Source organism: Gossypium hirsutum, chromosome A12 (genome assembly GCF_007990345.1).
Source record: "Gossypium hirsutum isolate 1008001.06 chromosome A12, Gossypium_hirsutum_v2.1, whole genome shotgun sequence".
Taxonomy (NCBI): domain Eukaryota; kingdom Viridiplantae; phylum Streptophyta; class Magnoliopsida; order Malvales; family Malvaceae; genus Gossypium; species Gossypium hirsutum.
In genome coordinates, this window is record NC_053435.1 from 107,391,684 (window position 1) to 107,406,419 (window position 14,736).

General features: G+C 34.0%; 2 protein-coding genes across 5 annotated transcripts; both read right to left on the reverse strand.

Annotated features, from left to right (window-relative positions):
• Positions 1–1,083: 1,083 nt before the first annotated feature.
• Positions 1,084–7,193, reverse strand: LOC107947311 (uncharacterized). Of its 3 annotated transcripts, none has more exons than XM_041083711.1 (11): positions 6,934–7,193; positions 5,531–5,757; positions 5,298–5,434; positions 5,050–5,094; positions 4,900–4,953; positions 4,562–4,666; positions 4,259–4,462; positions 3,964–4,049; positions 2,301–3,337; positions 1,965–2,194; positions 1,084–1,416 (listed from the first exon to the last, which is right to left on the reverse strand). In XM_041083711.1, the coding sequence occupies exons 2-10, from the start codon at positions 5,709–5,711 to the stop codon at positions 1,971–1,973; spliced, it is 2,073 nt and encodes a 690-aa protein (XP_040939645.1). In that variant the 5' UTR covers positions 5,712–5,757; positions 6,934–7,193; the 3' UTR covers positions 1,084–1,416; positions 1,965–1,970. The 3 variants fall into 3 exon arrangements, with proteins under 3 accessions (XP_040939645.1, XP_016737412.2, XP_016737410.2); XM_016881923.2 differs by lacking the exon at positions 1,084–1,416 and adding an exon at positions 1,672–1,893; XM_016881921.2 differs by lacking the exon at positions 1,084–1,416 and having other exon boundaries at positions 1,672–2,194.
• A 1,718-nt stretch (positions 7,194–8,911) lies between these two features.
• LOC121211201 (U-box domain-containing protein 32) lies at positions 8,912–14,462 on the reverse strand. 2 transcript variants are annotated; one of them, XM_041083712.1, is made up of 10 exons: positions 14,031–14,462; positions 13,155–13,276; positions 12,824–12,945; positions 12,531–12,635; positions 12,086–12,207; positions 11,852–11,979; positions 11,386–11,532; positions 10,632–11,159; positions 9,455–10,186; positions 8,912–9,311 (listed from the first exon to the last, which is right to left on the reverse strand). In XM_041083712.1, exons 1-10 carry the CDS (start codon positions 14,212–14,214, stop codon positions 9,129–9,131), a joined length of 2,373 nt encoding a protein of 790 aa, XP_040939646.1. In that variant the 5' UTR covers positions 14,215–14,462; the 3' UTR covers positions 8,912–9,128. The 2 variants fall into 2 exon arrangements, with proteins under 2 accessions (XP_040939646.1, XP_040939647.1); XM_041083713.1 differs by lacking the exon at positions 13,155–13,276 and having other exon boundaries at positions 14,031–14,166.
• Positions 14,463–14,736: the final 274 nt, after the last annotated feature.

A 14,736-nucleotide genomic window follows, 5' to 3' on the forward strand; every position in this document is an offset into this window, starting at 1 on the left:
AGCCCGTGAGATTCACAAGGCTCGTTAAGCTTTAGGGCTACAAGAAAAGTTTCATCATGCTTTTTGGTTCCTTTTGAAAGTTGAATAGCAGAAAGAATCTTGGTTCCTGACCCCACGTCTTGTTTTACCGATGCAATACACGGGCACAGCGATTCCAAGATGCAAATACAATTGGCAAATGGTTGGTTGATTAGTTAATTGTTAGTTTAAGTTAATGTTTATTCTTGATTAATTGATTGTTCGATTATATTGAAATGCTTAATACGCTAGAATTGATGCCTCTAGTGGAAAATCTAGATAAACGAGACTGAGGTAAGAGTTTATCATTAGATAGTTTGATATAATTGTGCTGAACAATGAGATCGAGAAGAGATCTATATCTCTAGGTCAGATCGAGAGGAGAATCTAGGTGATATCTTTTTGTCTAGGATGAGATTAATAAGAGATTCTTAGCTAAGAGTGACAAAAATATAATCGGTATAGATTTATTTATCCGTATTATATCAAATATTTTTTTTAAAGTGGTAGGAAACCAAAACTTAATTTGCTATTACATCATTCCTAGTTAATAATATTATGTAAAATTTTCATAAGCTTTTCTTTGTTTACTTTATTTAAGTGGATATTTTTTTTTTGAAATAATATTTAAGTGGATAGTTAGTATTAATAGAAAACATTGCTAATCTTTCAATTTCATAAACTGTCTTAACATGATTTTACCCAGTTTCTTATTCCATAAGCAATGCGACAATTACTGAGTTAGCCAAGGTCATGCTTTGTTTTTAGCTGTAAATTAATTTCAAGGGGGGTGGGTTTAAGTGATTCCATGTTTTGCTTAATATTGTTTCTCTACATGATGTATATAAACGAGGTAGAATTATCATGAAGAATTTGTATTAAGAGTCAGCTTGCATTTTGTCTCATCTATTAAAAAATAAACAAATTAATCTTTATAAGTTAAATTAAAAAAAAAATTAACCATTTCTTTTTAAAAACTCATCTATTTATATTGTTAAAAACTAACGTAGTTAACAGAATAATCAAATAGTGACATGTAACTTACCACATGTATCCCATATTAGCGTACAAAAAATAACTTTTAACAATAAAAATAAATAAATTTTTTGACAAAATAACTAATTTACTCTTTAATCTAATGCATAAAATTTAATTTGCTCAGTTTTTAATAAAAAATATAATACAATTTAACTCTTAGTACACAAAACTTCATCCTACTTTAAGTACCCTCCTTCCTAGGAATGCCTTGAAGCTGTTTTGTTCGTGACCCTTAATTTTGATTAGTGATTTCTTTTCACTTTTGCCAAAAAGAGTTGGCTCTGCCTGTGATCTTGCCAAAAAGAACTAACACCGCAAATTACAATCGCTTTTATCTCTTTTTTCTTTTCCCATTTAAACCTAACAGTTTAACTAAATATCATAAGGAATTTGTATAAAAAATATTATTAGAAAATTATTAAAGAAAAAGAAAAGATTACGTTGAGCAAATCATTAGTCCATGAAAATAAACAAATGTTGATGGGCTCAAACATTATAACACGTTTGTCCTAAGTTCTAATCAGCTTTTCTGTTATAAGGTCAGAAAGAAGACATGGAACAAAAGTAATGGTAAAATGTCTGCACAGGACGGAAGTAAGAAAACAAAAGAAAAGATGGAAAAATGTACTTTTGTAATAGCAAAGAACCCCAATTTATTACAGCAAAAATTTGGACAATCAAGAGAAGGGAAAAAAATAGCAAGAACCAGAAAAACTTAAAAGACTAGTCGAATTGCTATACCACCTTAAGAAAAAAAAGGAAGGGAATTATAAAACATTTTCCAGCAAAATTTTCTTAATTTTTTTCGACAGAAGACCACTGGTAAAACTGGAACCTCTGGTAAGAATATGAAGATGATTCACTAAACTGTGCATAACCTCAAAAAAGAAAAAAAATTCCCATGTTACCTCCTCTTAGATGGCGGATCTTTGTTTCGGAATGTACTTTATCTTTGCACCCTTTTCCGGATTTCTTCTGAATTTGCCTCGGGCAGGTCCGGCAGTTGAAGCCTCGAAAGCCCTTGCCTTAACCACCAACTTTTCGGATGAATCAGCTTCAATTTCTGAGCACCCTGGAGGATCAAGGTTCGGGGTGAGAACCAATGTCACGTGTTCGCCTGCAAGAGCTTCCTTCCACCCTATAAAGCCAGTCAGATTGTTTATCAGAGAAAAAAAGTTAATTCGGTAACAACAGAACCGTAGAAATAGAGTTATTAGATAAATCGTTCAAACATCCCGACTTACTCTGAGCAAGAATGGCCTTGGCAGTATGACTGTCGAACTGCAAGCTCTCTGGTTGTACTCTTTCCTTCAACGTTGAAATGAGATCCATGCTTACCACACCATCAATACCATCTGTTGAACAGGACCTTAAACAGGTTTCATTGCAAGAGGTGCGCGCTCCATCTTTCTCAGCAATCACTTGCACTTCAGATTCACTAGCACCATTTTGGACTGGCGATGAGCTTTTGCTTTCATGTCGACTCACTGGCCTCCAAAACTTTATAGTTGATCGGTTTGTAACACCCTGAAAAGGATCGAGTTTGCTGGATTTCTCCTGAACATTGTTCTTTGGTATTCGACATTCAGCCAGGCTCCTGTCACATGCTTCAGCTAGATTGTTTCCATCGTGATTGCTATAATTTTCAAGCGTGACAGATATAGAACCAATTAAAAGCTCATGGTTATTATTTTGATTCAGTTGATTTGCTGCTTGTTTCTCCACTCTAATTTTCAAACTCTCCCCTTCATTTGCTGCTTTAGGTTTTTGGCTCCAGATTTTATTACCATTACCGATTGGAGCAAACCTTTCCCTGTTTGTTCCATGCTTGTTAATGCCTCCGCATTTAAATCCATGAGAATTCTGACTAGCATGGAAATCATTAAGGACACCTCGTTGTGAATTAGGCGGAGTCTGCCGTCGAGCAACAACTATATGCCGACGTCCAACTTGTTCCGTTCGTCTTTCAATATTCTGACTAATTCCTGGATCACTATATCCATTGCTAAACCCCGTTTGAATTTCATAATCTACATTCTCTAGAAGCTTGGAAAAAAGATTGGGCTCCACAGATGGGATAATTTGATCTGTGGACATGACGGGATTTTGTCCATCAGAATCAACAGCAGATGGGCTGGATGTTTCGGCAAGAGTGTTAACCTCCAACAGGTCATCCATGTTCGGCTTACTTTCTTCCAACTCCCAGTGTCTTTGTTCCTTTGCTTTCTGCTCTTTCTGCCTAAGCTTCTTCTGTCTCTTTCTCTCAAGAAGCTCGACTTGCCTACAGTGATGTATCAGGAAATAAATCAGTTAGCAAAATTTCTTCAATTTTGCCTTCTAATAGATGTTGAAGAACTATTTCTGAAGAATCACATGCAAGTCGATAAGCAATAAGCCTAGCCTTAGGACTAGGAGTTAGACCTACCAGTTACCACTGCCAAACTGAATCACATGACGAGGTTGTAATTTGTACCTAGGAACCTAAAAGGCACATGCTTACATTTTTTCTTCTCCAATGTATGTTTCTTTAAAGATGGTTCTGCAATTTTAATTTTTTATCCAGCTGTGCACTTTTTTTTCCTAAAAATTATAGAGACATTTTATTTCAAGAAATACAAAAACATTTCTTATCAATATCTTCAATTTCCCTTTTCCTCTTTTGTGTTACATCTTTTGGAAGCAAATTATTAGTTATATCACATGGTGGGGTTTGCTCTTAACGCTCACGGAAAAAGAAGAAATTACTCTATTCTTTTCTGATCCGTTTCCTCCTAGACAAAATTATTCAAAGATGGTTCATAGAGAATTAGGGGAAAGATAGGAATGAAAATGGTCCAACCTTAAATTGCAAGTCAAATATCAGAATTTTAAAAAATTGTTAAGACAGAGAGAATCAGTGATACGCACCTCTTCTGGGCAGCTTCTTCCTCCTCCACCAGTAACTTCTGGCACCTCAAAGCTTCAGCATCTTTATCTGCAAGCCATGCTTTAACCTGAAAGTCAAACAAAATATATATTTTTATAATGAAATAATATACAAAAGAAAATAAAAAGTTGACAAAGATTCATGCGCTTATCCAACAGTCCTGCTTCGTCCAATTGTTAGGGATTTAGCATAATACTTGCACCATCAAATTACAAATCTATGCATGAAAACTTTTAAGTAAACCAAACCTAGATAGAACAAAACAAAAAAATGTACCAATTTCTGTTCCACCAAGAAGCTGGTACAAGCAACCAAATTTTTGGTTTCAAGACCAATCTTTCCTGCTTCACCATCAAAAATGTATTTTTGCATTGACACAGCTGCGCCACAAAGAAAAGTCCTTTCACTTGCATCATCAAGGATGCTAAATAGTTCCTGTGAAGATATTGGAAATATTGAAGGTCTAGCTTGCACAAGGTCCTGAAAAGAATTAGGACATGAAATCCATCAGATAAGAAAGTATTAGCATCTTTCAGATCTAAAAACAACACTTGATGAACAAGAGAATACATCCCTTACCAGAAGAGCAGAACCTGCCCTCAAGCAAACTTGTGGCAAAGCAGAAAACCCCTGCCTCTTTACATGTGTAGTCAATGATTTTAAAACTGAAGATCCTGGAACTCCCTAGAAAGTATAGTTAGCAAGGAAGCAATTGTTTAGAAGGCAGAAACTAGAACAATTGAAAACAATGATCCAAGTGATATGTGCATGTTTATCCCAGCGAGAAATAACCATTTGGAACAAGATAATGTTAACAAGTTAAATATCAACGATGTGTAAACCAGATCCAGATGTCACTTGAATATTACTAAATGACGTATCAAGAATTAAACAGATGAGAAAATATAAACAATTACCTCCAGTAAGACATCCTTGAATGATATGACTTCCTTTGCCTCATCCTCTGATAGCTGGAAATAATATAAATGAGAAAGAATAGAAAAGAGAAAAAGGAAAACCTAAAATGTAAAACATAAAAAAGAGGAAGAGGGGCAGTTGAGATATACCTTGTCCCAGAATGCTGCTAATAGATCCCTATTTTTAGCAGAATCCTACGATATGCATAACAACATTTTTTAGAAGAGTCCCAAGAGATGTGGGAAAAGTAAAAAAAAATTAGAAGTAGCTAAGGAAAAGACAAATCTATTTTCCAAGAGGCTAGGTTCTTGAAGCAGCAGAAGAAAAACAAATTCCAGGAGGAACTCTTTAAAAAATCAACTTAATAGAGTAATGATGTTTCGAAGGAATTGAAAACCTTATCAAGTTTTTTCAATCTATGGTGCACACGTATATGCCTTCTATAGTTAATGGGTGAACAAAATTCTCGTGAACACTTATCACACTTCTGCGTCTGCACCTTCAGAGGAGAGAGTAATGGCCAGCCAGGGATATCTGTAATAGATGTAGGCAAGAAAATAGAGAAATAATGTATCATTATAAAGTATTTTCCAGGACAATGATTTAACCCATCGAATAATTTAGAAGTACCTTGCTGGTCTAAGGCATGGAGTAATTGAATCCATTGAACCGGGCTGTCACCAGTTCTTGAGAAAGGAAGGAAAGGTTCTTTTCCAATAGCTTGTCTGATGAAGGTGTCCAAAGAATCATTTAGATCCTCTGATTTCATTAAATTTGCAGAATTGGCTGCCTTGAGTTTTGCAACTGGCATTTACGCATACAAACAAAGCACAACCACTACTAACTCAGACGTGTCACTGCAAAAGGAAGAAAGACAAACTAAGATCCTAAAAGAAGCTTAAATTGCATGACTTATCCATTATCAAATCACAGTACTTTGACAATGATTCAGGAAAGAATGCTTCCAAGCAATCTATCTAATAGCCATTCTGCATGCAAGTCAGTTTAACTAATCTGGAACACTGGATAATGTTTAAAACTGATGTGCTACCCCCCCCCCAACCGGCCACCTAGATAATGGTAAGCATCTAAACATCAACATAAAATCATGTGCCTCTACTGGAATCTAAGTGTGCACATTCTAATGATGCAACCAAACATCTTGAAGAATGAACAAAATAGCGCCAGACATCTGCCTAATCATCAAAATAACAAGTCAAGAGGCATGATCTGCAACCATTATCCCATCTAAAATACTCAATATACATGTATGTCCTGCATGCCATTGGGTAAAGCTAGACAACAATGTAACAACTTTATCATCATGCTTACTATTTCTAAAATGACAGACAACGCAAAGATCAAACATAGGATGCATCTAGAGAACAATAAGGTCTAAGGACTATCTGATTGTAACATCCAAGCGCGAAACCAAGCACCATAGCCATCATAATATATGCCACCAAGGTCACCAATGGAACTGACTACTCATCCAATAGCAATACATTTCTCATCAAAACAACTAAATAGTTAACCTAGAAATTAACATCAAAATCCATATGCTGGTAGCTATGTAAATTTTAATTACAAGAAAAGATTAACCAAATCAAAATTCAATAACAATGAGAATCAAAGATCGCAGAAGAGTAGAGTCCTATCAACAGTATTAATCTACCTATACCAAAAGTTAAAAATCTAAGTAGCCTTCCAAACCTTCATTTCTCCAAAAAATAATTTTTTTTCTAGAACTTTCTTCTCCTGAGCCACAATATAACCATTGAACTTATTTTCCGCCATTTTCCATTCTTCACCCAGTAAAATTCAAAATCTGACTTTCAAGTTCCATTTTCTTTTACAGATTCCACAATGGAACAATCAAATTCCACATAAAAATAATAAACAACTAAAACGAATTAAACAAAAAAAGCATGGTTAGGTCTTCCATTCATGTGATCTACAATAATCAATGCATGTTATTTAATTTAAAATAAGAAAAAACATACATAAAGAAGTAAAGTGATCAATTAACGTACCAGTGAAAGAGTGAGAAGGAGAAACAAAAGAGAGATCGGTTAGAGGAGAGACAGAATCTTAAAACGATCGCAAGGATTTAAAGTCGAAGGATAGAGGATTGGCGAATGTTTGGCGGGAGAGAAAATCACCGAGAAAATAAAAAGTGATCGACCGAGAAAATTGTTGCGGAGGAAAAAGATGAGTTTCAAGGCAGCAAAATTGTAAGAGAGAAAAAAAAAACATATAAAGGTGGGAACCGGAACCCTTTTCAACAGTGCGGTAAATTTATGAAAAAAGAAAGGTAAAACATATAGAGAGGAAAACATAGTTATAGAAAGTAAAAAATATAGAGGTGACGTGGGACATTTTGGTGGCAAAGCGATGGTTGAGGGACGTGAACCTAAGAAATAAGGTCCCAGCCAAATCTACAATTTGAAAATTATTTATTTTTACTTGACTAAACTTCATCCAAATAATAATGATAATAGTAATAATAATTAATAAATAACACCCCCTCTGCAATCCAATAATTCCCCAACTTAATTACTTTATTATTTCTAAAAAAAAAGTAGTTTTAACACAATTTTGTTATTGCTTATTAAATAATTTATTATTATGTGAATTGGCTTAAAAGTAAATCTCAAATAAATGTACGTGTTTATATAAATATGGTCACTTTTAAATTTTTATATATTTAAAAATTATACTGTATATCTATATTATATATCCAACATAGATTTCAAATTAAAAATATATAAAATATTTAAGCAAAGTAATTTATAATTACTAAAATTTTTATTTTACGTTTATGCATATGAAAACTATGTATTTAAAAAAAAAGAGACGTGTTTAAAAATAATATATAGTAAATAATAAAATATATTATTTAAAATTAATTAATGATAATAACATATAAAATATATATAATATTAAAATTCAAATAAAGTTGTGATTTAATGATAAATTTAAGATTTTATTAATGCATTTAGAGTATATTCAAATTCAACTACGTGCAAATGTATTTGGTTCTTACATAAAAGTCTAATAAATATATTTGGGACAAATATTAAAACTATACTTAAACTTTAATCTAATTTGTAATGTCGTACATAATCTTTGATTTTGTGCAACTTTAGATATGAAATTTTAATTTGATTTAGTTTTCAAAATTTACTAACAACGTTATCAAATTATCACTATTTTTCATTAATACATTACCTCTACAAACTATTATATTGATTTAATATGAAAATAAATGTACGTATTCATTTATTGAAATGTGTACAATTGAGTCAAAATCAAATTTTTATATATACATATGAAATACAATTCAAAATTCATGTATATAATTAAACACTAAATCAAAATTCATGTCAAAGTACACATTAAAACAAAATTCATATATAAATTTAATATTTATCCATTACATTTTTATGTAACTTTCCTATATGTCATAATTTAATCCATCATAAATCTTTTATGTTGATTTTGTTACCATTTTTATTTGTGAGATTTTAAAGAATCTAATAACCAATATTGGCTTCAACCACTAACCTTATCCCGGTAACATTTACGTGATCTCAAGTGTCTTCTGCTCATTATAGAACATTTTTAACTCCATCATAACAAGGGTAAAACTACCACAAAAATTCATTTTATCATTTTATTCTTTCTATTAAAAAATTGTATAAATTAATTTCTATACATTAAATCAAAAAATAAATTAATTTCATCAATTTTTACTGTTAAAAATTAATATTTGTATATCAACATAAAATCCACATAGAGTTATATATCATTATTTAGTTATTTAATCAACCACAACAATTTAGAACAGTACAAATGAATAAATTTTTTAATAAAAATAACCAATTTGATTTGATTTAAAGTACATAAACTATTTTACCTTTAAAAAAAAAGGATAAAATACAAATTAACTCCTAATACAAGGGTTTCTATGGTACTTTTACCACATAATAAGCATTTTCATCCCAGTCCTCGAAAAAACACTGAGACATTTTTATAAAGAATAATAAGATGAAGTGAAATTTTTGTTCAGCTAATATTCTTTAAAGAATAATAAGTGAAACTTTTTTATTCATAGATGCAGCTGTAATCCCTTGAGCTATACATGAGAGTATGAATAAGCTATATATTTTTAATCATATCAGGTGGCCAGATACGATCGTTGTGACTCGTAAACGAGATAAAAGCATCAATATTGTTGTTGCCACTCTTGAATTGCTTGAAGAAGAGCATAATTAGGGACCAGATTGCAGTGTTCAAGTTTAAGATTTGTCATGGGTGATCTGTCATGGCCACTGTCCAACCATCCTCTAATAGCATTGGCTTCGTATGTGAAACCGTCAGCCGCTATGAGTGGATCTTTCATCACCTCCTGCAAATTTAAAAGACAACCACCACGGTAACAAGAAATGGAAACTACATGACCATTAAAATCACTGAAAGAAACCGACATCCTCGTACTGTCTTTTCTAGCAGGCATAAGTTCTACTAGAAAGAACTGAACTTGAATGTTACCTGAAAAATTGGGCAGACAAAATGAGAAGGGGCGCAACGAAGCTCCTTAGCTTCCAAGCATGATGCTGAGTTGACACATGAGTCTCTCATTGGACCAAGCACACTCCAGATTTCTGACACAAAGTCTGGTCGATCCAATGGCTGTGTATCGCAGCACCTTATTGCCAAGTGAGCCAACAGTTGGGCTTCTTCAAGTGGCCAGTTCCCAGCTGTTCGGTCCAACACCATGTTAAAGTTCTCTGTCTCTATCGAACATTTTACATCATTCAAGATCCCCAAAGCCGATCTCCCAGTCAAAAGTCGTAACAGTATCATTCCAAACGAGTACACATCAGATTCTCGAGTAACTTCTCCGTTCTCAAGATACACCGGATCCATATAAACAGATGATGAAGCAGAAGTATCAGTACTTTTGCCTTGTGGGATCAAGCGGTAAATGCCACTGTCAATGAGCTTTGATACGAAATTGGAATCAAGAAGGACCTTAGAAGGTTTTAAGTTCCCATGGGGGATACAAGGCTTATTAGAATGGAGGAAGATAAGAGCAGAGCATATCTCAGAAGCAACGCGAATTCGAGTTTGCCATGGAAGTGGTGGAGATTTATTTTTACAGGCAAGGCGCTCTTCTAGACTGCTGTTCCTGAGGTACTCAAAGACCACTGACCTGGACTCCGGGCAAGTTCCAATTATTGTTACCAGATTTGGATGTCTAATCCGACTTAATATCTCTACCTGAAATCAATGAGCAGAAAATAAACCATCACCGGTAGTACTAATAGGTAATAGAAATTTAATTTGCCTAAGAAGACCAACATTTTTGAACCGAAGAACAAGGCAGCTTAAGATCATAAATACATGAGTGGCACCATGTCTATATGGCCGACTACTTTCAGGAAGTACCTCAGATTTCTTAATCAATAAAATGACCCGGAAGCTCACAGGATATGCAAACAACGTGTAGCATAACAAAGCACACTTCAAGACTGTTGATATATATAATTGAATATGCCCAAGAGTGGATCCTCCATGGAAGAAGCTTTTGACAATCCTAGATTTACAATCTGAGTCTGTAGTTCATCATATGTGTGTTGTGTTGATGATTCTAACAAAAAAAAAAAACGGACCAACAACAACAAAAATAACGTAGATGCTGTAGAGATATTTAAATAAAGGTTACCTCATTCTCAAATTCGAAAAGGCTTTGAGAGCCATAAGATGGCAACATTTTTATAGCAACATTCATATGGCGAAGGAGACCCTTGTATACACTTCCATATTTTCCTTCTCCAATCTTCCAGGAAGGATCAAAATCACGAGTGGCATTGTTAATCTCTACGAAAGAAAATTCAAGGATTTGTGACCCAGGAAAGCTTGAATCTCCACCATTTACAAGTTTCCTCAGATTTTTCAACACCCTTATGGCATTTTCATGCTCTATTCTCAAATCATCCCGTTTTTTCTTAAAACTAATCAGAAGTCCCACAGCCGAGAACATTTTTTCCTCCAGCCCCTCCACTGCACGTTGGGACTCCACAATTTGGCTTTCAAGTATCGTCTTTTGGTCCTTAACCATCTGCAGCTCTTTAATAAATTCATCATGTTGATCCTTCATCTTTTGTACTTCTTGCTTTTCTCTTTCAAGCAATTCCACCATCTCTTTCCTTCGGCTCATCTCCTTCACACACAAGCTTTCTAAAGCCTTTGCCTGAAAAGAAAGTGTAATGAGCAGGAAGTTATGGTTCTGGTGTGTGTGTGTGTGTGTTTTGAGGGGGAGAGCAGATTCAAAAGGATCAGTGCAAAATGGTAAATTTACTTCATTTTCTATCAATTTACTTGGGCAAGATGTTTCAGAAGCTTCATTTGGTTTGAAATCAGAACTCGGAGTCATGTCAACCAAGCAGTAAAAAAATGAACAAGAAGTGTTTTTTCACCTTGCATGCAGCCTCTATGGCATCATTTTCCTCCTTCCATCGCTTCATTGTCTCTGCAAAGACTTCCTGCTTTAAGTTATGATCATCTATAGTAGACACTTGTAGTTGTTGATCCGTTTCATTACTTGCTTGTCCTTGATATTCTTCCTGAAAATTAGCAAATCATTGTAGTATAATCTGGCTATTTAGTGCGATAAAAATGGCTTCTACTAAGAAGAATATTTAATGGATAACTAAATTCATTTGCTATACACAATCTGACTCAAAGGAATCCAAGCTCTGGTTCATAAAGCTTCATGAATTCAATATTAAAAACCATGATCCCTAGGATTTTCTTTTCTTTTGCTTTCTAAATGCAAAATTTAAACAGGAACAGCTAGAATAGCTAACAACCTTACCAGAAAATAACAAAAACTATCTTGGCAATGATACCCACAAATTAAAAAGTTAAAGCATCTTTGCTCACCTCATCCATCTGCAACATGATTGATCCATAAGTGTCAACCACTCCATTGCTAAGCAAGTTTGGATGTACTGAACGCAGGGAAATAGGCCTTAAATTTCCTCTCACTACGTTGGCATCTTCCTGTGGTTCTGCACGGCTCAGCAACAAAGTTATGCCTTGGAGAAAACAACTGCTTGGAACTTTATATGTGAAAGTCAACAGAAATGGGATCATGATCTGGAGCAGGGAATTTACCTGGAGATCTCTCCCTAAGCATGGATTCTGACAGCATCTCTGCTTGCTCTGTTCTTAGGGGTGAATCCATTGGTGGTGATGGAGTTGCAATCTCTCTACTAGATCCATCTTTTCTGCCTACTCTGTTTCATATGAAGACCAACTAGTGAAAAATTATTAAAGTTCTCAGTGCAAAACTCTACAAAGTCAGTGAACCTGAAAATGCTAATCCACTAGTTCAGAACAAGCCAAACACCACGGTCAACCAATTTTATCATAAGCCGCATACCTAACAACTATTGCCATGAGGCAGTTGACACCAAGGGGTGAAGCATATATAGAAAGAAGTTAAATTGGTATAGCTGATCCAATGGACTGCAGAAGCAGTGAAGGAGGAACCAAAGTCTCTCCCACCTAAAAGAACATCAAGCAACCATAATTTTAACTTACAATGTTAAAACATTACCTAGTATAGATGAGGCGACCCTTGCAAGCAAACCAGATATGACAAGAAACTGGTGCATTTTGGCATACAAAGATTGCTTTCTTGGACTTTAGTTCTACTAGTTTCCTGCAATCTCAAAGAGAATTTAAATTTGGAAATTGAATACCAAACCAATAAAGTTGAAGGCAGTATAAGCTGGAGGCTCACACCACCAGCATAACCAGTTGGCTAGATTCCGTTAAAAAGAATTCAGAATTCCAATATACATTCATGATGATATTGAACAACGATAGGATGTGATAAGAGATTCATACTTTGAGTAATATTTATCTGCTGCTGCTCCCATAACAAGCCATCTAATATTATGCCGTGCCATAATATCTAAAATTCCCTTTTCAACACTGTCCATTTCTATCCATAGTGCATCTGCCTGTACCTGTACATTGTTCACATCATTATGTCATTAGTTAATAAGGACATCAAACAAATAGCATTGACCTTTTTCTTTAGAAAGATCGCTGACAGGTAAAATGAACAGCAAAAGATACATGTCTCTTCCTCAGAAATTAAAACAACTCAAGGGCTGTGTAATGTTGGTCACATCAGTGACTGAACTAAATCGGAAAAGAATGAAATAAATAATACCCCTGAATGATCAAGAATAAGAAGGTATTCATCTAAGCGTTCTTGCAATCTTTGTCTTTCAGGTTTCTGGACTGCCTCTACTGCATGCTGTTTCAATTTACTGCGCACAAGCTTTCCGTCTGCTGCTTATATTACAAATTAAAGATATAATCTTAAAATTTGTACCATATGGTCAAAGCAACTAAGCTATGAATATGCATAATAATCATTAATCACTATCAAAAAATGAACATCCACTAAAGTAGGATTTTTTATCAATAACTCCACAAGCTTTCTATTTTCAGTCAAATGCAGTGGAATCTTAAATCAAATACCGAATAGAAACATGTTACTGTCTCGTTCTATCAAATTATGAACACAAATTAAAGTGCAATATAAACTTCATATAAAGTAGGATTTCTGAACAATAAGTCCACAATCCAAAACCTTTCTATTTTCAGTCAAATGCATTTGACTCTTAAATCAGATACCAAATAAACATGTTACCCACACTGTCCATATTGATGTTACTTTACAGTATTCAATTTCACGGGAAATTTAACATAATTGCAGCGAAATCCAAAGGTGTTAGTAAAATTCAATCCGTGTTCATTTCTTTTTCTCGCTGTTGAATTATATATAAGATCAGCTCATTAATTTTTTTCTACAAAAAAAAAACTAATAAGCTATAATAAATACAGGAACAAACAAACAATTGCTCTCTTTTCTTTCACGAATCTTTAAATTTAAAAAAAAAGCAGGTGTCAGCGGTGAACAACAAAAACAACTTCCAAATTTCTCTTTCAACTTTCTCAGCAACCAAACAGAACTTCAACAAAAACTAAACAAACTCCAAAAATCAAAATTCAAACGAGCTAAAAAAATTAAAAAACTCACTCAATGCAAGTACATGAGTAGGCCGGTGAACGTGAAGCACGCATATCTTTTTCCCGGGAAAGTTGTCAACCGCCCAATCAAGCGTTGTTTTACTCTTCTCCACATTTTTCCCTACCGCAACAAATATAACATCCTCAAAATCGTATTCTCTATCACCTTCAATCTCTTCCACCAGACTCCCCATCTATCCACAGATTCCTCTCTTTTTTGTTTATTCCTTTTTTTTTTCTTTTTGAGAAAAAGCTATTCCACAGAAATTATGATCAGGATTTAGGACCAATTTTTAAATTGCCAAATTGACTCGGTGAGTGAGTCAATCACCGAGTTCAAAAAAGTTGGCCTTTTCTTCTTCTTTTCAGCATTAGATCCGTCTCACAGTTCTAACCTATCTTTGGACAAAACTAAGAGAAAAATGGAGAGACAGCTGCTTGAAAGTTACGACAATATTTAAACGATAAATAAATAAATAAATAAATAAATAAAAGGTATACAGATAAATGTAACCCCTAGAATTTACCATTTTTATCAGTTTGGCCCAAATTGGGACCGCTTTGGTACTCAATCTTCACATTTTAATAAATTGCTTTCTATATTAGATGAAAAAGGTGACTGAATTACTAAAATTTTAATAGCAATGAAATGATAGCATATATGGCAGTTTATTCACTTTATTGTACTTCATTACCAAAGTATACAATTTTTTTTA

What these genes read in the sequence shown, in the direction of transcription:
- LOC107947311 (XM_041083711.1), bottom strand. Translation starts at nt 5,711, where the DNA reads ATGCCAGTTGCAAAACTCAAGGCAGCCAATTCTGCAAATTTAATGAAA. An exon ending in TCTTGGTGGAACAGAAATTG is followed by an intron (nt 4,050 to 4,258) that starts GTACATTTTTTT and finishes TTTGACTTTCAG; the next exon opens with GTTAAAGCATGGCTTGCAGA. An exon ending in CAAGGCCATTCTTGCTCAGA is followed by an intron (nt 2,195 to 2,300) that starts GTAAGTCGGGAT and finishes CTGGCTTTATAG; the next exon opens with GGTGGAAGGAAGCTCTTGCA.
- LOC121211201 (XM_041083712.1), bottom strand. Translation starts at nt 14,214, where the DNA reads ATGGGGAGTCTGGTGGAAGAGATTGAAGGTGATAGAGAATACGATTTT. An exon ending in TTATTCTTGATCATTCAGGG is followed by an intron (nt 12,946 to 13,154) that starts GTATTATTTATT and finishes AACAATGTACAG; the next exon opens with GTACAGGCAGATGCACTATG. An exon ending in TCATGTTGCAGATGGATGAG is followed by an intron (nt 11,533 to 11,851) that starts GTGAGCAAAGAT and finishes GCTAATTTTCAG; the next exon opens with GAAGAATATCAAGGACAAGC.